The 21,578-nt window shown below is 37.2% G+C and overlaps 1 protein-coding gene and 1 long non-coding RNA gene across 4 annotated transcripts in view; one reads left to right on the top strand and one right to left on the bottom strand.

Moving 5' to 3' along the window:
* The first annotated feature begins 241 nt into the window (after nt 1-241).
* Nucleotides 242-840, top strand: LOC113117884 (uncharacterized). Its single transcript, XR_003294221.1, has 3 exons — nt 242-299; nt 390-488; nt 783-840. It is a non-coding gene; the product is annotated as an uncharacterized LOC113117884 (long non-coding RNA).
* A 2,044-nt stretch (nt 841-2,884) lies between these two features.
* Nucleotides 2,885-21,578, bottom strand: part of LOC113117091 (kinectin-like) — a 32,114-nt gene continuing 13,420 nt past the window's right edge. The window contains exons 4-36 of one of the 3 annotated variants that reach the window (XM_026285498.1): nt 21,324-21,470; nt 20,825-20,955; nt 20,587-20,700; nt 19,899-20,021; nt 19,661-19,773; nt 19,071-19,215; nt 15,910-15,994; nt 15,633-15,826; nt 15,487-15,555; nt 15,368-15,405; nt 14,983-15,073; nt 14,818-14,886; nt 14,706-14,734; nt 13,764-13,854; nt 13,522-13,593; nt 13,361-13,398; nt 12,897-12,987; nt 12,695-12,801; nt 11,909-11,978; nt 11,738-11,778; nt 11,561-11,651; nt 10,256-10,342; nt 8,351-8,440; nt 8,103-8,201; nt 7,913-8,002; nt 7,739-7,831; nt 7,014-7,082; nt 6,813-6,896; nt 6,188-6,271; nt 5,190-5,273; nt 5,026-5,115; nt 3,971-4,081; nt 2,885-3,642 (exon numbers count right to left, since the gene is read on the bottom strand). In XM_026285498.1, the coding sequence (XP_026141283.1) occupies nt 3,604-3,642; nt 3,971-4,081; nt 5,026-5,115; nt 5,190-5,273; nt 6,188-6,271; nt 6,813-6,896; nt 7,014-7,082; nt 7,739-7,831; nt 7,913-8,002; nt 8,103-8,201; nt 8,351-8,440; nt 10,256-10,342; nt 11,561-11,651; nt 11,738-11,778; nt 11,909-11,978; nt 12,695-12,801; nt 12,897-12,987; nt 13,361-13,398; nt 13,522-13,593; nt 13,764-13,854; nt 14,706-14,734; nt 14,818-14,886; nt 14,983-15,073; nt 15,368-15,405; nt 15,487-15,555; nt 15,633-15,826; nt 15,910-15,994; nt 19,071-19,215; nt 19,661-19,773; nt 19,899-20,021; nt 20,587-20,700; nt 20,825-20,955; nt 21,324-21,470 (2,969 nt within the window). In that variant the 3' untranslated portion in view covers nt 2,885-3,603. The remainder of the gene's footprint in view (nt 3,643-3,970; nt 4,082-5,025; nt 5,116-5,189; nt 5,274-6,187; nt 6,272-6,812; nt 6,897-7,013; nt 7,083-7,738; nt 7,832-7,912; nt 8,003-8,102; nt 8,202-8,350; nt 8,441-10,255; nt 10,343-11,560; nt 11,652-11,737; nt 11,779-11,908; nt 11,979-12,694; nt 12,802-12,896; nt 12,988-13,360; nt 13,399-13,521; nt 13,594-13,763; nt 13,855-14,705; nt 14,735-14,817; nt 14,887-14,982; nt 15,074-15,367; nt 15,406-15,486; nt 15,556-15,632; nt 15,827-15,909; nt 15,995-19,070; nt 19,216-19,660; nt 19,774-19,898; nt 20,022-20,586; nt 20,701-20,824; nt 20,956-21,323; nt 21,471-21,578) is intronic. The other 2 variants (XM_026285499.1, XM_026285500.1) reach the window with 2 other exon arrangements.

Consider the following 21,578-nt stretch of genomic DNA (forward strand, 5'->3'; position numbering starts at 1 on the left):
ACATGCATTTAGAAAGAAAAAAAACACATTAATGATGTGCATCTTGAGACAAAACCATGGCACTGACACCTTTTTTTTATTTTTTTGTAATACCCAATAGTTGCCAGATGCTGTCCTGTTGGAAATTCTTCTTTACATGATCCTGGAGGAGGGTGATGCTACATTACTAAGTCCGTCTTTGGTTTGTTCCAAATTCAGAAGTCTGCTGTACTGTATACAGACTCCTTTCGAAAGAGGGCACAATCCAGCTGGCTTGACGGAGTATCTTCTTTTACATATTTGATTAGAGGTTTAAAAAGGTGCCATAACATTACATTTCTCAGTTGCCATGTCTGAATGTTTATCTTTAGTAATAATGCTGTTTTCATGCTCCTCATTTCAATATACAGGTGGAACAAAATGGAGAACAAGTCTAAGCCATGTCAGGAATTCAACAAAATGTACACCCTGCAGACCCTGAGACGAGGTTTACAACAACTGCTTACCAGGTGTGCAAATTATGCATGAAAATGTAATCACTGCTCTGTACATGATGACAAGATGCAATGGGAATAATCATTAATATGGCTGTGCATGCATGTCTACTGTTAATAAAGCAATTTAGGTATTAAAGTCACCATTTTCTTATGTATAATAAAATGCAGCAGCTAGAGTTCTTCCTAGAATCAGGAAGTATGACCGGATTAGCCCAGTTCTGTAAACCCTGTACTGGCTCCCTATCAAACATCGTATAGATATTAACATCTTCAATTTATATTAATCTGTTTCTTTCTTATTCGAAGGTCACTGCAGTCACCCGGATCCAGTACGTATCCAGACCAGATGGTGGATCGCACCTAGAAAGGACTTCTACTGCCCTGAAAGACAGCGGAGACCAGGACAACTAGAGCCCCAGATACAGATCCCCTGTAAAGACCTTGTTTTTTCTCCATTTTGTCACCGGTGGAGTTTTGGTTCCTTGTCGCCTCTGGCTTGCTTCGTTGTGGTCACTTCATTTACAGCGATATCACTGACATGATTGCAAACGATTCCACAGATACTATTTAAACTGAACCGAGCTGAAGGATGACATCACTGAATTGAATGAAACTGCCTTTTAAACTGACTACAAACTGAGTTTACTAATGTCCTTCTGCATTATTGACTGACACACTATTTTCCTATTTAATACTGTAAAGTTGCTTTGCTTTGATCTGTATTATTAAAAGCACTATATAAATAAACGATGCTTGACTTGACCATGTTGCAAGAGGAAAATGAGGGGAGATGCACATCCACCCTGGGTTTTACAGTGATTGGTGCAAGATGCTGGAGAAGTAACTCTGTATACCTCATCAGTTCTGATCTAAGAGTCTTGAAAATACCTCCGGATTGTTGTTAGTGATTCTGATTGATATTTTAGTCTGCTTGCTTACTGGATATATTTTATACTGTTGACATTGTAAAGCACTAACTTTGATAACTTACTAACCCAGTTACAAATTTAACAGCTACTATATACTATATATATATATATAGTTGTTTCTTGAAATACTACAAATAAAACCGCAAATTATGATTTTAAATAAAGGTCTCTGAGACTTCTCTCTTTTCAGTCATTTGTGTATATAGCCTATAATAAATATACAACATACACCCAGTAAGTGCCACTCTCGTATATAAATATAAATTGTTTTATTTCACACAAACAATGATACATGCATAAACATTCAGCTGGAAATTAACGTTTAGAAAAATGATCTTATTTCTTCGTTTATATTTGATCAATATTTTAAATCAAATAATATACAATACTGACCTTTATACTTATTTAAAAAAGTATTAAACATAATCATAAGTGTACATAATTATTTATTTGTCTTGTTGCCGCCGGCAGCCTCCTCCAATTTCCGGGTATTAGCGACAGCTGCCATCCGGTTTTATTGGCAGCCACTTCCTGCTGCCAGTGACAGCCACTTCCTGCTGACAGCTGCCGATTTTTCGCTGAACCCCCTCTCCTTTAATCAGTTCTTTCCACCGAGGTTCCCATCAGATGACCGCTAGGAAGACGTTTATTACATGACTGCCCCCTGCTGTAGTGTACAACTCATTACAGAACATCTAATGTCCTTTATACAAAGCTAAAGGTTTAAAAATAAAGATTTAGAGCACTCTTTAAAGCTTTTGGCAGTGGTTTTTGGTGGTCAGTAGGATTATTTTAAATTACTTTGATTCAGCAAGGATGCATTAAGTGACGAGAGTTTTACAAAAAATACTTTTATCAATCAGTGCTGTTTTTCTGAACTTTCCACTTATCAAAGACTCCAGAAAAACTAAAATATAGATCAGCATTTTCAACATTGCAAAACAGTTTGAAATATTTACTGAAAAACAAATCAGCATGATTTCTGAAGGATGGTGTGATACTGAAGACTGGAGTAATGATGCTTTGCCATCACAGGAATAAATGACATGATTAAAATCATAATATTTTTTACAGTATTACTGTTATTAGTGTATTTTTTTTTAATAATTAAAATCAAATAATTACAGCCTTGGAAAAAATATTTATTTCCAAAAATAAATCCACAAAATATCTTAGATTTTATAATGTATAATAATTTATTTTCTATTTTCTTTTACAATACAACTATAAAATACTCTCTCCATATTTAAAAAAAAAAATGAATGAAAATGAACCATAGATTGAACAAATATTATTCATTAAAACCATATCTGCCGAATGCGTGATGTTAGTTTGTTTTAAAATAAACGTAAACTTTAAACTTTACCAAATTGTTTTGAAAATTGATTGGTTCACAAAAGTAAAGCGCAATCAGTTATTGTTATGATTTACAATTTAAAGAAAATAAAATAAAGAAATTAAATAAGAGGCCAGACTGCATTTTTAATCAAGCATCCCTTTTAATACCGGTCACCTGCTTTACAAAAAATGAAAATCTCAGTGTTAATGAAATGAGCAACAGTACAGAGTGAAGAATTGCTTGCAGTGGTGTTAAGCACAGATTTAACCCGTCTTTAACCCACGATACCGTAAAATATGTCCCTCATTACATCAGGCCCCCAGGAAAACAAGCACTAAACGGAGCAAAATTAGTCAAGAAAAGCATTTATTGGTTTAAAACGGATTTCTTGCATGTGCCTCTGAGTTTAACAGTTTCAAGACAAGAGCTGAAAACACAAAGTGAGTGTTAGTCAGTGGATCATAACAGTTAGCGAATTTATTTTTAAAACAACACAAATATCCTCAAACGCTCTTTATACGAAAGGATAAAAACCTCTCTGGTCAAAGATAGCTAACAAAAAGTAGTATTCAGAGTATTTGGACTGAAAACGGGTCAGATGAAAGCGTCTGTTCTATCGGATGCCTCTTCTCGGTACGTGCAACTGAATGTGAGGAATGCCACAGCGTTAGAAAGGGTCCGGGGTCCGGGGTCCGGGGTCCGGGGTCCTGCGGTGAGGACGGGGGCCAGGCCTGGAGTGTGCTGGGACTGAGGACTGGTTTAACTGGAGATCACATGGTAGATCAGGTGCAGTAAACAGGGCTGGAATCTGACGGTGGGTTATTCTGGTATGACGTCATGTGGCTTTAAGAGAGTTTCATTACAGTTTATAATTAGAGTATAATTTATCTCCATCATCCTGAAACAAGAAGACAATAAGGCACTTGTTTAGCATAACTGGGAACTAACATTAGCAAACAGAGAAGCTGACAGAATGCTCAATAAATTCACAATAATCAGATTGACTCTGTGAACAACAGTAAACATTTATAATGCTTTTATATCATGGAAGACAAGGCATATATAGGCAATGCTGGCTAAAAAAAGCCAAGTGTAAAATTTGTAACACTGGTCGTATTTTTGAAATGCTGTTTAGTTACAGTGATTTGATCTAAGAAACACACAGAAACACTAGAATGCATCAAAATAAAACGAAAAAAAAAAAAAAATGGAAAAGGAGATCCTACCCTTTCATTTCCCTTGGTAAGCTGTCTGTTGACAGACTGAAGCAGTTCTTGTAGATCCTGTACTGTCTGATTCAACCCTGCAGTCATCTTCTCCTTACGGTCCATCTCCTCCTAAAGAACACCAGTCAAAAGATTGCACAATTTTTATGAAATGTGAAGATTTTTCAAAGACTAAACTCAATAACCACGCTTGCAGTGTTAATTTTGTATCCTTGGGAGATATTATATATATATATATATATATATATATATATATATATATATATATATATATATATATATATATATATATATATATATATATATATATATATATATATATAATTTTTTATTTCTTTGAAACATTTTATTAAACCAAAGAATCCTGAAAAAAGTATCACAAGTTCCAAAAAATATGAAGCCGTTTCCAACAATGATAATAAATCGGCATACTAGAACCATTTCTGAAAAATCATGTGTCACTGCAGTAATGATGCTGAAAGTTCAGCTTTACTTTAAAGGAATAAATTATATTTTGATGTATATTAAAATAGAAATTCTTATTTCATATTGCAATAATTTTTCACAAAATTACAGGGTTTCTTCTGCATTTTTAGCAATAAATAAACATCCTTGAACTTGAAACATATATATATATATATATATATATATATATATATATATATATACACACACAACCATTCTAAAGTTTGGGATCATTAAGATTTTTTTATGTTTTTTTTTAAGTTCAAGGATGTTTATTTATTGCTAAAAATGCAGAAGAAACCCTGTAATTTCGTGAAAAATGATTGCAATATGAAATAAGAATTTCTATTTTAATATACATCAAAATATAATTTATTCCAACACTATTGAATATGTGTGTGTGTGTGTGTGTGTGTGTGTGTGTAACTATTTAATAGTGGTATTTAAACGAATGATGGTTTTATCGTGTCAGTCAGTTCTCCTCAGATTCACACAGGTGTTCACAGATGTAGTTCACCTCATTAACCCACTCACACCTGACCACCAGGACCTGTCCACACATGTTAAACAGTACACGGTTTACTTCTCACCGTCTGCGTGAGGCCGCTGGTCTCTATCAGGTCAGCTTGGCCTGCTTCTTTAACGATCTCTGCCTGAATCAGCTCCAGAGACTGCTGGGCCTGATCAGGTGACAAAACAACCAATGAGTTCAACAGAAAGATCCTCCTGCTTCGCTTTAACCCCTGAGCTTTACCTTATAAAGGTCTCCAGCTACTTTCTGTCGCTCACTCTCCTCCGTCTCAAGCTTACACAACGTCTCAGTCAGCCGAGTCTTAAGCTGAACAAGAAAACATCACTTTACTGACAACTCTTTCAAAACCTTTGTGACTTACTTTCTTCTGTGGAACACCAAAAGAAATATTTACAGCAGAATGTCCAAGCTGTACTTTATTACCTTTCCTCTAAATAGTGCCTTAATGAATAGAACAGAATAATTCGCTGAAGCTTTGTTTGGTATTTTAGAGCTAGAACCCATCTGGTGGCCCTTCACTGTCACTGTACGGAAGAGAGCAGCTCGGACACTCTGATAAACATCTCCTTTGGACTTACACAGAAGAAAAGAGTAGATAATGACCATTTACAGAATACAGCTAACAGTGCTGAATACTTGAAAAAAAGTCATTTTCTTTTTCTCTAACACACAAATGTGTGCAGTAGAGTTTTGGATAAGATAATAGCACCTTCAAAAGCATGGAAATGGACATTTAAATTGTGGAAATGTAAGTTTCCTTCACAAAAGGGGTAAAGGAGGCGGTCTAAATGTCAAAAACACACAAGCACTGAGGATTTGACAATAGTTCAGAGAACAGTAGGTTAGCGGTTAGCAGTGTGCCTGTGCCTGCAGTAACAAGTGTGAAGCAAAGGTGGCAGTAAGAGAAACTGTGACCGCAGAGGAAACAGAGTAAGGTATTATAGGACAGAGTAACACACAACTTTGAGCAAGGTCTATCTGTCATCTCGAATGTTTCACATGATCAGGACTTCAAAGTCTTTTTTGTCAAGAACTGCATTTATTTCAAATGAACTGCTATTCATGATGCTGTTTTGACAGTGTTACTATTGGAAAAGGAATTCACTTTACAGCTGAATAAATGTTTAGAAAGGAGAGATAACAGATAGCGAGCGCTCCACCCGTGTGAGCTCAAGAGGAGAAAGAGAAAGCTACTTCAGTTTAACCAGGGCACGTCTTACCAAAGTCAACTCCTCATTCTGCCTGACGGCCTCGGTGTATGAGCCGTCGAGTTTGCTTTGCAACTCAGTCAAGAGATCTCGGAGCTGAAATGAAGTTTGAGATGTTTAGGGAACGAGTGGGGCTGGTTTTGGAGGATGGTGGTTTAGTTCAATACAGTATATAAGGGACGCCCAAAGTATTTTCCAACACATACACTGGAGGATCAACCTTGTTGGCTTTGGTGAAAGTCATCCAATGGGTTTATGAGATTTATAAATATAGGACATGTTCCCTGAGAAACATCCAGGCAAGTTTATTTAAAGGAGACAAAATGTCTTTCTCTGGTGATCGACAGCATGCTGTAAATGCATGAAGCCGGGACATTGTATCCTCAAGTCCAGACAATGAACGCTTTTCTAGAAAGATCTGCAGGTTAAAGAGAGCACTGGGTCACTTTTCATTCTTCACTGATCGCTGTGCTAGGACTGTGTTAGGACTGAGGATAGACATGTAGATGCCGACCCTTCAACAGCTGCTACAATCCAACATGTTAGACATTTAAAAACAACACAAGCAATAAACACAAACAAAGAAACGAGAGACGGAGGAGTAAGCATGCAGTAAGGCGTTAGTATTTGTGCTTACCTCTCTGACCTCTGACACGTAGGTGGCGCTCTCACGCTCCGCTCTCTCCAGTTCAGCCTCCAGGTGCTGTTTGTCTCTCCTTAGCTACGACACAGATCGATTGCAAAGCAGTATTCAAAGGGATACTCTTCAGCGCGGTTTTGTTTTTCAGATTTAAGTTGTTCTGTGTTTCAGAGCGGTTCAAACCGAAAGCATACTCACACTCTCCACATCTCCATCTGAGCTCAGTCTGTCCACTTCCTGTTCCAGTGCAATTACCCTCTGAGTCATCTAAACACAAAAGAATCGCGTTTTCACCTTGCAGTCTAACTTAGGCTTCAAAATAAGTAAGAAAAAATACAATTCACAAAGAAAATTGGTGATTATCTATCTATCTATCTATCTATCATTTTCATTACCATTAAGTGTCTAGAATAGAAGATTTTTAGTTCACACTACATGGTTATTTACCTTTTATTTTTGTTTACAGTACTATTATATGTTGTAATATTACTAATATTATATAATCATATACATTATAATTGACAGTTATATATTATATAATATTTTATATAAGAAATCTAAATTATACATCAGATTTACATGCAACAAATTAAAGGTTTGGGGCCTGCAAGTTGTTTTTTTTATTTTAAGAAATTCATATTTTTATTCAGCAAAGATGATGCACTAAATTTGTCAAAAGCGACACAGACTTTTATAATGTCGCAAATATTAAATTTCAAACAAAGTGCTGTTCTTCTGAACTCTATATTCAAAGAATTCAGAAAAAAAAAAAAGTACAAAAGATGCACTGCAGGATTTAGCAGAGAATCCTAATAATCACACCGAATCTTTGCCAGAGCAAAACTTTAGCATCAAACCTAACTACTAACTTCCTAAAATGTGAAAGGAGGGGTGTAGATATGAGGGATGGTGTTTTTGCGGACCTCTCTGAGCTCAGCGTGTGACTGCTCCAGCTTCTCCCTCCAGCGCGTCTCCTCCTGCTCCACACTGCTCTGTAACCGCTGCAGGATCCCTTCCTGTGCACAAACACCATCACTACACCACCCTCAGCACACCTCGCTTTTTAAAATCACAGACAGATGCAATCAACAACTCACCGTCTCTGCTAGCACTTTCTTGTACGTCTCACAATCTTTCTGAAGAACTTTCTGGGCCTCCTCAGCCTCTTTCAACTTTTCTGCTAAAGCCTGCCCAAAAAAATAAAAACAAAACTTGAAATCTTCTGAAATGTTTATGCACCCATTTGATTCATAAAGCACTGGAATGGGTTCATCAGTGCTGCTGTACCTGGGCATCTCCTGCTCCTGACGCAGGGTCAGAGGTCACTTCTCCAGACAAGCTCTCTCTCAGAGACGTCTCAAACGTCTGCAGCCACTGCTGGTGGTTCTGCACGAGCACAATGTACATTTACACTCCAGGATTATGTAAACATGCACAGATGTCAATCCTGATTCAAGTTAATTAGGATGGCGAGGTGAAAAATTATCTGTGCTTTCCTTTCCTTTTTTTTTTGCTTTGTGTGTGTGTGTGTGCACCTGGTCAGTGGGCAGTGGCACGTGCGGGAGGAAGCTGTGCAGCAATGCTCGGCATTCGGCCTCTGTTGACTCCAGCACTGTCTGATGCTCCTGTGGAAAAAACAGATCAAACTCTCCAGTCAAAAACTTAAAATTATATTTCTTAGTTCATCTGAAAACCACTCCATAATTCATACCACCAAGCTGCTGCCACTTGTGCTCCCCACCAACACCAAAAAAAAAAAAAAAAAAAAAAAAGTGACAAATTCACCTAAAAATCCCTGTGCTTTTATAATTTTCACTCATTTACACTTTAATCCAATGGTACTCTCACATGAATGCGCACAGATTAAATGTTCATCCGTTTTGAATAACATTCAACACCAATCTCAGACTGACTAAAGTTAGTCTTATTGGTCTATGAATTTTAAAAAAAAAATCACAACAAACAAACAAGAAAGCATTGTTTTCTACTTTTTCACCACAAGGTTTTTTAAATCTCTACTCATCAACACATACAAGTTAAAAAAAAAAGACAATTGTAAAAAATAAATCACAAAATAAATAAAAATGAGAAAAAGCAAAAACATTTCTACTTCATCTAGACATTTCACCCAAAACAACATATTCACGTTTGTCACCATAACTGAAGTCACCATATAACTGAAATTGGGCAAGAAGAAAAATTCTGATCAAATACAGTACAGTCGAGAAAATCAAGATAGTTTTAGGGATAGTTCCCTCAAAAATGTAAAAATGCATAAGTTTTCACCCTAGTGTTGTTCAATCATCTGCATAACAAAAAAGATATGTTGATGACTTGGTAGCCAGTTTATTTCTGAAAATATCTTTCATGTTCCACAAAAGAAAATCATAAAGGTTTGAAACAACACAGGTCAATTTGGACATTTTTTATTTTTCTATGAATTAACCCTTTAATCAGGAAGAAAAGTAGGAGTTTTTCCATTGGCATCTGACTGGACTGTGATTAGTCACAACTGTTACACACCAGCATTGAATACAAATGAACTAAATCTATTCCCAAGTTATCACATTTTGAATAATAATAATAAAAAAAAAGATTCTAATTTATTTGGAAATTTGTCTTCACAATGGTTTGAATGTGCAATAATAAAATAGATTTCATGCTGACTTTAAAGGCCAAATCTGGCAAACACTGAGTTTGTCCAGCAGGTGCAGGGCTGGACATGACTGAGAGCTGATGTCCACACACTGGACCGGTGACAGCAGAATTACTCCTGATGTACGCAGGGTTAGTCACAGCTTCAGGACCGTTTATAGTCTCGCTACATTCAGATGACCGCTCAACCCCACGAAGGGCAGGAGTTTCTGATTAAAATGTGATGAGAAATGGAAAAACAGGACGGATCAAACTAATAAATAGAGAACAGGATGTACATCTTCAAAAAAAGTCATTCTGCGTGCCTTCAGATTGGGTAATTTTCTTCCCGATTTGCTTTCTTTTTTTTAATGATAGTTATTTGAAACGATTGTGATTGGTGCAGACTGAATAGTGGAAACCAAGTGGTGATCAGCATGCTGGGAAAGAGGAGATCAGGGGACGTCAAATGACACAATGGACATGAATTACTCCTAATCTAATGAAAATACATAGCTGCACACTCATTTCAGGTGACTTGATTAAAAACTATTTTGAAAAAACACAAAAAGGAGAGTTTAAAAACAAACACAAGCTGCTAATTTCAAAGCATGTTTTCCGTTTGAAACATTGTGCGTCAGTAGCATCAGCTGAGCAGGTCAGAGTAATGAAACGAGTGTGCAGCCGTTCATGAGGAGGAAGTTAATCAGGAATGAGAACTTCACTGGTCAAGAAATGACAGAGGCTTATTGGAGAAGCTCTGATTCGACTCTAGAGTGAAGTAGTTGGGGAGTTGTGGTGCGAACCTTGGCGCTCTTGGCGAGTTTTCCCTGGAGTATGGTCTCGGTGGCTGACAGCGCCTCCATAGCGCTCCAGTTTTTCTCCCGGAGCTCCTAGTCAGTTTCAGAGAAACACCACTTTCAGCCTACACTCTTGATTGTCCCAGTCATTTTGCCATTTACAGAACCATGTATGCATTATTCCAAAGCTCAGCCTCGGCACTTCCCTGTTCCACGGTTTTACATCCACACTGAAGGTCCACAAAATCTTCTCTAGACTAGAAGCAGTAGTCTTACTATTTTGAAGGGTTAATAAATGTTAGAACATTTAAATTCTCTAAAAATGAACAAAATCATCCTGCAACTCGCGAATTACAAGAAAACAGAGAGAGAGAGAAAAAAGGAAGAATAAAAATGTACCATGTAGAATATTGAACTAAAGAATTGAGGAACACACGCAAGATATTTACACATCACAGCATCTCCAAAATAAATGATGACCTAAAATAAACAAACGAAATAAGAAACAAATGACTGAGCATCTGAACCACTGTCCACAACAATAGGAAGGTAGTATTCTTTTTTTTTCTGGTTATTCAGAAATAATTGGTTTTTACAAATAATTTTTAGTGTTTTAATTTAAAGCATTTCAAGTGTACACACACACACACACACACACACACACACCTTGGTTGTGAACCAATGATCCTAACAGATTTTTTAATGTTTCCCTAGTTTTTTCTTTATTAGCTGTGATTCAGAATTTTGTATGCAATTCTTTGTTAAGTCAAACGATTATATTTCTCAAAGGTGTATTTGATCCTTTTTTGTTTTTGTGTCCGACACAACATTGTTTCTTAGATTTTATCCTTACACCTATGGATGGATGCACAAAAAGCAAACGTTACAACTGTAGCCATTCCCTATCAGCAGGATGCTTTATTTCTCCCTGACAAAAATGTTTCCACAATGTATCTAAAATATATCTAAAAATGCTTCCTCCATGTATGTATGTAAAGGAAAAAAAAGCTTTTCTCATGTGAGTGCACCATATTAAGTGTTTTCAATGCAGTGTTTTTAATGTAGTGCATCTTCTTTGCAGTCACAAGGACCCTTCAAATTATTACTAAAACATTTAAAACATCCAATAACATTTATAAGAAACATTTCTCAAAGGTTCAGGGATGCACAGCATCTGGTCAAGACTATAGCGTTGCCATTCTAATTTAAGTCATCTGCTTGACATGCTCATTAGCATGTGCATTAGACAAGAAAATCTAAAGCCCTCTTCTACAGTTAAAGAGACTCAAGACTCAATCTGGCTTAACTTACATTGTTCTTCATACGATGAAGCTCCACAGACTCCCTCAACTCTTGCAGCTCTTCCTGAAGTTCAGACAGCCTTTGGTCCTTCTCTGCCAGCCTGAAGACAGACACAGCAGAACGTGTGGATTATTTATTATACTGTTACAGATGATCCACACATATATAAATGAATATGAATCTTACGCTGTTAATAGTTCCGGGCTGGGAACTGTTGAAACAGTTTGCTTTGGGCAAAGGGAGACACAATTACTATATCAGTGCAAAACAAACTGAATGTAACAATGTCAAAACATTGACCTGAAGTGGATTATATAATATTGACTGCATCTGATATGAATGTCCCAGCACGCTCACCTGCTGCTGATGAACTTCCTTCTCAAGCTCTCTCTGCAGTCTCTCAACATCCTGATCCTTAGCACTTAACCTACAATACACACAGAACGCATGACTGATCTGGGATTCTCCAAAAGAATCTTGTACAATGACCGTATGGTGGCAAATTGTGGCCAAACGTTTAGAGAAAAAATATGAAACTTGGTAAAAGCTATAATTAGCTTCACAAAAACTTCTGTAAATGTACTATTCTTAAAAATCGTTTAAATTATGTTTTCAGAACTGCAATTTGATTTCAGGAACTGAATAAGGGAACTGAATTAGAGAACTACTTTTTTTTTTCTGTATCATTCAGTATCATCCAGGTTTCGGTTTCATACCATTAACGGAAGGAAATGCATTCCATGTTTGTTAGACCTTGAAAACACATGTAAAATATAAGAATAAGAATTATAGAATTTATAATTAAATTCTAATTTGGGCCCCAGATTTAAAGTAGTGTTTTGTGATTTAATACAAAATGTATCATCAATAATAATGTATAATTAAATTGAAATCATAACACTTGTTTAAATCTTTTATAATGTAAATCAAATGAAAATATAATACTTAATTCACAATGAAACGTTTATTATTTAAATTAAATCCGATTTTGCTTCTATAATGTGATACATTTCAAAGTGGAAAAAAGAGAAGTATTACTTATTGTTGCATATAAGTCCCTCTATGTGAAATGTTACTTGATTTACTCCATTGGGATTAAATGACAAGCAAAAGTGCATGTGACAGAACGGAAGTGAGACGTACTGAGCATGAAGCTCCTGGAGTTTAGCGTTTAAGTCTGACTCTTGAGTTTCTCTGCTCCTCAGCTGGGCAAGTTCAGTGTTTAGAGTCTCGACCTGCTGCTGTAGATCCTGTGAACACACACACACACACACACACACACGCCTTTAACACATCATGCAAATGAACGAGCACTATTCTAGAGCACTGGATAGTACAAACTCACCTCCACTGCCTTCTTTCTCTCTGATTCTTTGTCCACTGCCGCCTGCAAACTTCCCTCAACTGATCGAATTTTTTCATCCTTCTCCTGAATCCTGATCAAATCAGAAAGTTTAAATATTTTAGCACTCAAGAAATAGTTTCTGCTATTGGGAAAGTGTTCAGTGGGCTGCTCATAAATTGGGCCACTTCTACATAAAGCCAGTTTCACACAGGATGCAGAAAGACTGAAAGAGCAAGTGTCTAGTTCATTTTAGATGAGAGGCACACAGAAAAAGGCAAATCGCAGGCAGTTATCGTAGTGCCAAAGACATTTGCTATACTGTATTATAAAATAAATCATATTTATAGACTCCGAGAGGAGCTGTGCACAAGCAAACAGTGGGATTTTGGCTGAAGAAGTATGCATCTTGTATCTTGGCATTAAATGGTCCCCACTCTGGCCTTGGTTGTGAGGATGTAACTTACTTTTGCTGTAGCTCTTCTAGTGTCTTTTCGGACATTGTCTGGAAAAATGCGGTGGAAAGAAACAGGAAGAATGTGAGTGGGCAGCGTTGGCAGGGATTTTATCACAATACGTCTCTCTCTTCTCCAGCAAACAATACGTGTGTGTTGTAGCAGCTCGCTACCTGTTCTGAGGTCTGCTTCTGAACTGCCTCCAGTTGCTGTTGTTTCAAACCTTCACACTCATTCTTGACTGCCTGTTTAAAATAAACCACACGTTAAAAGATGCAATCAACACAACAAATGTAAACTGATTATTTAACTGCATTTATAAGAGCATTTATGGTGCTTCAGTTAGTTTACTATATTTATATATTAGTATATAAGGAACTAATAAAAATATTAAAAACTGTATTTTCTTGTTCACCTTCAGTTCGGCTTCTTTATTGGCCACCTGAATGAGGCTGGACTCCAGCAAGTTCTCCACCACTCGAACTTTGTCATCACGCTGCTGAAGACTAAGGACACATAATACAACACACATTAATTAATGATCTTTAATAAACAAAACGCATCAATGCATTTATACTGAAAAATAAAAAATACTGAAAAAAAAAAAAAGTGCAAGTTTTCATGAATAAATATTACACACTTTCTAAATGTTGCTAGAAATGCAAAATTATAGCTCTAAATCATATTTTGTTTAATATGGAAATTAATTTAGGAATCGCTTGTTAATTTCACAAGTGTGTCTAAACATAAATTTGACTTTAGATATTACACCTCTAATAAAACACACACAAACAAACCTGTACACATTTTTAATTCAAGCACTTTTTAATTTGTTTGAGATCAAAATCCATTTGTAATATGAAAAACTACGGTTTAAATTTGTGTTAACTTTTTTGTTAATTTTTCTTTTAATTATTGATGCAATACAATATAATTAGTAATGAAGTTTAAATTATTTTATGGGTTTAAATTATTTGTTTTGCTAAAATTCTCTTTTAAACATAATTGTTAATGATATATTATACTGGCCATAATATGAAAATAGAAGGCAAACCTTTTAATTTCATTCATACATTTTAATTCACACATAACTAATCAGTGGGTAGTTCAATGCATATTTTTTGGAATAAATATAAAAAAGTATCATCCATTTAAAAAAAATATATAATAAATAAAACACGCAAAACTTTACGGGTAGCTCGGCTAAAGTTTTGACATTTTTTTATTATTATTTATACAGATTTTTAATATTTGCTACAACACGAAAATCATCTGTATCAGCCAGGTTTTTCATATCTGAATAGCACTTGTGCATCTGGATTTTATTTACACTTTTAACGAATTTCAAAGCGCTCACCTCTGCTTCAGCTGGTCCACGGACACAGCCTGGGGAAAGAGAGGACACGTCAGGGATGTGTGTTAGCGTAAAGAAGCATTAATAGAGGAAAGAAAAGCAGCTGAAGTCTAACCTGCTCAGAAATCTGTGCCTGCAGATTCTGGAGGTCTGTCTTCAGTGTCAGGTTCTCATTGTGTATGGCCTACAGAGGGTAAGAGAGAGCTGTGAGTTCACTGCACAGCGGTAATCACACTTCACTTCAACTGGTGTGAACTGGAACCACGGTGGGGACACTTGCCTGCATTTTTGTCTCCCTGCCGGCGCTGCTGCTCCTCTCTGCATTAAGAGAATCTTCTAGACTCTTTCTCTGTAGCTCTTTGTCAGCCAGCCTAATGAGAGACACATGCAACATAACATATAATGAGTTTTAAGACAGCTGACCGCCTTAAGCTGTGTCCCAACCATGTGATAAATCCGTTCCATGTTAGGGTTTTTGCATGAGTCTTATTTAATTTTACATAGCTGTATATGAAACAATAAATACTTGTCTTACAAGCTGTTATTCTATTGCTTGAATACTGTAACTTAAACCTGTTAATACAGAGGTCAAGTATATGTCATACAAAACAGGCCTTTTTTTTGCATAACTCATAAAACAAGGAAGCTTTGAGGTGACCACTTACAGTTTCTGAAGCTCATCGAAATGTGATACTGCTGTAGCCTAAGAGGGAGAACAAAGAAATGACTCCTAAACATGACTGTCCACCAACAAGCAGAGACCGATTCACCTTCATCCACATACCTGAGTGTTGAGCCGAGTCTGCAGATTATCAATCTGAACCTTCAGCGCTTTGTTTTCATTAAGAAGATCCTGTAAATAACAGTGTTGTGTGAGTATCAGGAGCCATATAACATGCATCCATGCTTCTTTAGAGTGGGAGGAGGTACCTGGACTTGTTCCTGCAGCTGGTCGTGCTGGGACGCCTCCAACAGCTGCATGACCTGCTGCTCCAGCTGCTTGACCTTCTGCTGCTCCTGCTCTTTAAAGACGAGTGTGTCCTTCAGGCTGCTGTGGAGATTCTGGATCTCCTTGTTTTTACTGGTTACCTCGCTCTCCACAGCCATCAGCTTATTCTGCAGCTCTGAGGAGACACACAGGACACTGCTTAAGTGGTGTGTGCAGAGCACTTGATGTCTGGAAGACGGTGTATGTGTGTGTTTTCACCTTGTTTAGAGGCCTGGTGCTTCTCTCTCTCTGCATTCACGCTGTGCAAATAGTTCTGCAGCTCTTCCCAACGACGTTTTGCATCCTGCAACAAAAGACACAAAACAGATTCAGCTCAATAGCTAAATGTAGTGACACTACATTTTAGAAACCCTTAAGAAAAGCTCAGCTGTTTTCAAGAGCAGCCTTTCCTGTAACAATCTAATTCTGCTAACAAGCAGTGGAGTAAATGGAAATTAACACTTGAAAATGAAAATCAACAATGATAAACACTCCTAGAGATTACGGTCTGTTTTATATACAGGAAAATCCTATTTATTTAATCTGATTGGTTGGAGTGAATGGCTTGTTTAATCAAATTAATTCATGCCAATGACCAGATAAAATGTTGAAAAGTAAAAGAGTAATTATGCATGTGTGCATGTATGCAAATAAATTAATAAATTTGCCAATCCTCATTTATCAGTGGTCACAAAAGTCATTTATCTTGTCAAAAAAAATCTTGTCATGTTTTTGCCAGTGGTTCTCCTGTGGTTGAAGTGGAACCACACTTCAACCACAGGAGTGCGGTTCCAGAGATGCCCATCTTTCTGAAGGTTAATATTTGATAATTAAAAGTTAAATGTATTCAATCATTCAATTTATTTAATTCTAAAATCTGATAATTATTTAAACATTACATTTTAATTTAAAGATTATATTATTTTGCCTTTAGCTTTTTTTTTTTTACAAAGCACAAATATTTTAACTTTGAGATCTAGAAGGGTTTTAAAAACAGAGCAAAGGCAGATCATTCCATAGTTTAGGGGCAGACACAGCAAAGGCACGGTCCCCTCTGAGCTTACGCTAAGTTTTAGGCACAGTCAGGAGCAGCTGATCATCTGATCTGAGAGAGCAGACGGGTTTATAAGAGTGTAGAAGCTCAGAGAGGTATGGCGGAGCAAGACCATTTAGGGATTTAAAAGAAAATAACAATTTTAAAATGGATCCTAAATTGAATAGGCAGCCTGTGTAATGAAGCTAAAATAGGGGAAATGTGCTTATGTTTACGACGTGTGACCGTTAAAAGTTGTGCTGCTGCATTTTGTATCATCTGGAGACGGGTAATGGAGGACCCACTAACCCCCACATATAGTGAATTACAGTAGTCCAGCTGTGTAGTTACAAAGGCGTGGATTACGGTTTCAAAATGTTGTCTTGACAGAATTGGCTTTAATTTGGCCAGCTGCCTCAATTGAAAGAAGCTTGATTTGACAACAGCTTTGATTTAGGTTTAATATAGGGTGCCAAGGAGCCCAGATCTACAGGCGGGATGCCAGTGGTGCCTCCAAAAACCATCACTTCTGTTTTTTTATCATTATAATTTAAAAAGTTCAGAGACATCCAGACCTTTATTTCGTCGAGACAATCGAGTAGTTGTCCAACAGAGTTATCTTTTTTTTTTAAGAGGTACATAAATCTGACTGTCATCTGCATAACACTGGAATGAAATGCCGTACTTTCTAACTATGGAACCAAGTGGAAGCAAATACAGAGAGAAAAGTAGAGGGCCGAGGACTGAGCCCTGTGGGACCCCACACAAGAGAGGAGCAGAGGAGGATACAGAGTCACCTAAGCGAACACAAAAAGTTTGATCCACTAAGTATGACCTAAACCACTCCAGTGCTATGCCACTGATGCCCACCCACTGCCTTAAACGTGAAATCAATATTTCATGATCCACTTTGTCAAATGCAGCAGTTAGCTCTAAAAGGACAGGGATAACACAGTCACCAGAGTCAGTAGCTAAAAATATATCATTAAAAACTCTTAAAAAAAAAGGCCAATAATTGACTGTACACAATCTTTTCCAGGATTTTTGAAAGGAAAGGCAATTTGGAAATAGGCCTGAAATTGGCAAGAACTGACGGATCTAGAGCAGGTTTTTTAATCAGAGGTTGAACTACTGCATGTTTTAAAATTTCAGGGACCACACCCGAGGTCAGACTACTATTTATAACTGCAACAACAGATGGTCCCTAAAGTGGGGAAAACCTCCTTAAATAGTCGAGAGGGGACCGCATCATTTGGAGAACCCGAGGGCTTCAAATGACCAACAACCAAGGAAAAAGTCACCGGCTCAAAATGATTAACGACAGCTGAGCAGGGGACAGAGATTGAAGGGTCTGAAGCTGAAAGTACAATTTGAGACCTAATAGAAGTGACCTTATCAATAAAAAAAAAAAGCAAAAGGAAGTTTTCACACATAGCAGGGGATGCCTCCATACAACCATTCTGCGGGGCATTTAAAAGTGAGTCAATGGTGTATATATGTATACATCTATATATGTGTGTGTGTGTTTTAAGTATTTTAAAGCAGGTCTATATACAATGATTTATAGGCCTACAACTATTAGAATATTAACTAAACTACTAAATATTAACTCACTAGTCATTAATAAAAATCCATGAATAAAAAGTTTTAGCCTATTTCAAGTACCGACTTTCAAAAACAGCCTGAAACAAAAAAATTTCCCCCACTATGTACAGGTACAAGAGGAATGTTAAGGGGATTAAAAAAAAAAAAAACGTTAGCTATATACAGATATCAGCATATGTTATAGATTCTTCTATTGTCGTCTCTGATACAATACGAAACATCAGATGCAGAAAGCTTCATCATTACTCCATTATTCTGTTTTAAATTTCACTTTCTGTATGGGGAAAATGACTGAAATGAAGATGTTCACCGGCATAACTCTTGCGCAAAATTTGCATGTTGCTTGTATGATATCCACGGGCCTGCCTTCATGGTTTAAAACAAACATTTCCAAAATTGCGACTTAAGCAATAACTCCACCCCCCCACATCGAAAACGTACTGAAACGTGACACCACTCTGTGAATCGTTACACCCCTAATATATTTATATGTATATGTAGCTTAGCATTTTTAAAGTTATGAATAGCTTGGCAAGCTTAGAAACATTTAATCTGATCATGAATGTTAAAGCTAACATCACACTTCTAAACTAGTGTAGGGTAGTTAGCTTGCACTTTGTACATCATAAACCTTTAAAATGGTTCCTTTTTGCTACTTAAATGCCTTGTTTGGTCTTCTAATAGAAGTGTGATTCAAAAAGGCATGTTAATGGACATGTATTGTGCAGGGCTTTGCAGGCACCTCCAGCTGGGACATATTCTGCGTGTAGTTGACTTCTAGACTCTTCCGTTGCAACTCTTCCTGCTGCAGCTTGTTTTTGGTCTCTGTGAGCTCGTTCGCCAGGCTGCTGTATTCTGAATGCAGTTTATTCAACTCTGACGTCTGCCTGAAAAAAAAAACACAGCTGTTTCATGGATGGTTTTCAGATACTATATTACGTATCTTGACACTATAAATGGACCAAAGGAGAGGAATTTGGGAGTTGGTGGGTGTGGCGAGTGGGGCGGGGCCGAGAGGGGTGGGAACGAGGAGTGAGGCCAGGTGTAGTGATTGGAGATGAGCTGCACCTGAGCCCCACCGCCAGTATCGAGTCCCACGTAGGAGATGGAAGGATATAAAACTGGAGCGACTATAGTGAAGGACGAGAGAGGACCAGGCCTAGGACATTATTTTATGTTTTGACTTTTATTTGTGCGCGTCAGTCGCCGTGAGGGGCTGACGCGCTGTTTTGTGTTTATTTGGAATAATTAAAGTTTTATTTTGATTGTGCGCCGGTTCCCGCCTCCTTCTTCCCGATGAGTATGGAGATTTTATCATTACATGGGACTCACTTGTTCTCCATCTGGGTGGAGGTGGAGCATCTCTCCACAGCGTCCCTCAGGATGCCGTTTTCCTGCTGCAGTCGCGCGATCTGTCCTTCCAGCTGTTCTCTTAATTGTTGGAACTGCAGCGAGAAAGGTAACTCATCATTAAATGTTATTACACATAAACATACTACATCAAGCATGCTTTCTTATGCTCTATGACGACTTGCATGTTTCTTATTAGTCAGTCAAAGAGATTGATTACCTTAATCTGCATCTCCTGGTAGCTCTGAGCTTTCACCTGCATGATGTCTTTCTCTCTGGCAACACGATGTTCGTGCAGCACAGACTCCACGCGGCCCGACTTCTGCTTCTCAGCCTGCAGTTCCTGAAGTACCAGTCAATAAATTACTACCAAGCTCCACTATATTCATATTTTTCCACCATATTTAGGTTACTTCTTTTCTATATTGTGTCACAACTAGGGATTTTAATGTGGCACTTTGCAAAAAAAAAAAAAAAAGGATTTATATTTACAAAAACGTGCTTTAAATATTTTAATTATTCAGAACTTTTTTCTCAAATTAATTTAAATATTATACACAGGTTTATTTTATATGAGGTTTGCAAATTTCGGTAACATCTTAATAGTGTTAACAACCATGAAATTATTATTTTAGTAATAAACATCAAATAAACAAACATTTAATTAAAAAATAACCAATAAAAGTGAAAAGTTCTGATAACGGGGCTGAAAACTGAATGAGATTAATTCCTTGTCTTTCCCAATAAGGGTCCAAATAAATTACATTTTTGGGTGCACAAATTTAATGTATTCATGATTTTTTTTTTTTTATGTTGATAGAGGAACTAAAAAATACATAATGAGTAACCAAATGAAAAGTGCCACACATTTCTCACATTAGGAAATATAAGTGAAACAATTGACTAACCTGGCTCAACTGTTTGACTTTGCCCTTGGCGATAGACACCTCCTCCTGCAGCGTGCTCAGAAGACGATCTTTCTCTGCGAGCTGCTGGGCCGAGGGCTCAAACTTAGCTGCAGACTGAGAATGCAAAACAAGAAGAAAATCATCAGAAATCTGGCGACTCAAGTTTTCACCATAGAGCACATTTCATTACTGCATGATAGCAAAAAACACTAAACAAAAGTCAAGCTACTCTTCTAACCTTATACCAGCTGTCCAAAGCATTGGGACTCTTGTCTCGGAGCAGCGAGACGAGACTGACCACATCAGAGTCTGACAGCACGAGTCCACTCAGACTGGCCAGCAGCTCCTTGAGCTTCCCCTCAGAGTTCTCTGCATAAAAACAGACACGTATTAGCAACACATTCAAAACGCAGGCCATCAGGAAAATTTCAAACCCTCCATAGGCAGTATTTTATGGGATCATAGATTGTGCTGTTTTCTAAAATGCTTTCTTTTAGGTCAATTTCTAAGGCAGCTTTTGCCTGCATCCTTTGTGGACAAGACCATCCCATTATGCATTGTGACAAGCTCAGTGGAACAAATATTCCAAGATGGTGGAGAATACAGATTGTGATTATACTTATAACTCATTAAACATGGAAAAGTATCAATAAAAATGTTTAAAACAATTCAAATCTGGGAATACCCCCCATTTAGTGTAAAAAAATAAAAATAAAAGTATGAAAGATGCCAAGTACCTTTGTTGGTTTCGCTCTTCTGTTTCTTGCTATGTTTGGCGGGTGCAGGAGCAGGGGGTGGAGCCTCATTGTTTTGGTTGCTCTGGTGGTTCGTCGATGTGGTGGATTCAGTGACCGGGGCTGAGGACTGGACATGTGCCTCATCCACTGAAACACACATGACCACAGCAATTATTAAAGCAATACTTCACACCAAACTAAAATCACTTAATCATTATGTTGTTCCAATCCGGTTTAACATGGTTTCTTCTATGG

This window comes from Carassius auratus, chromosome 17 (assembly GCF_003368295.1).
Source record: "Carassius auratus strain Wakin chromosome 17, ASM336829v1, whole genome shotgun sequence".
Taxonomy (NCBI): domain Eukaryota; kingdom Metazoa; phylum Chordata; class Actinopteri; order Cypriniformes; family Cyprinidae; genus Carassius; species Carassius auratus.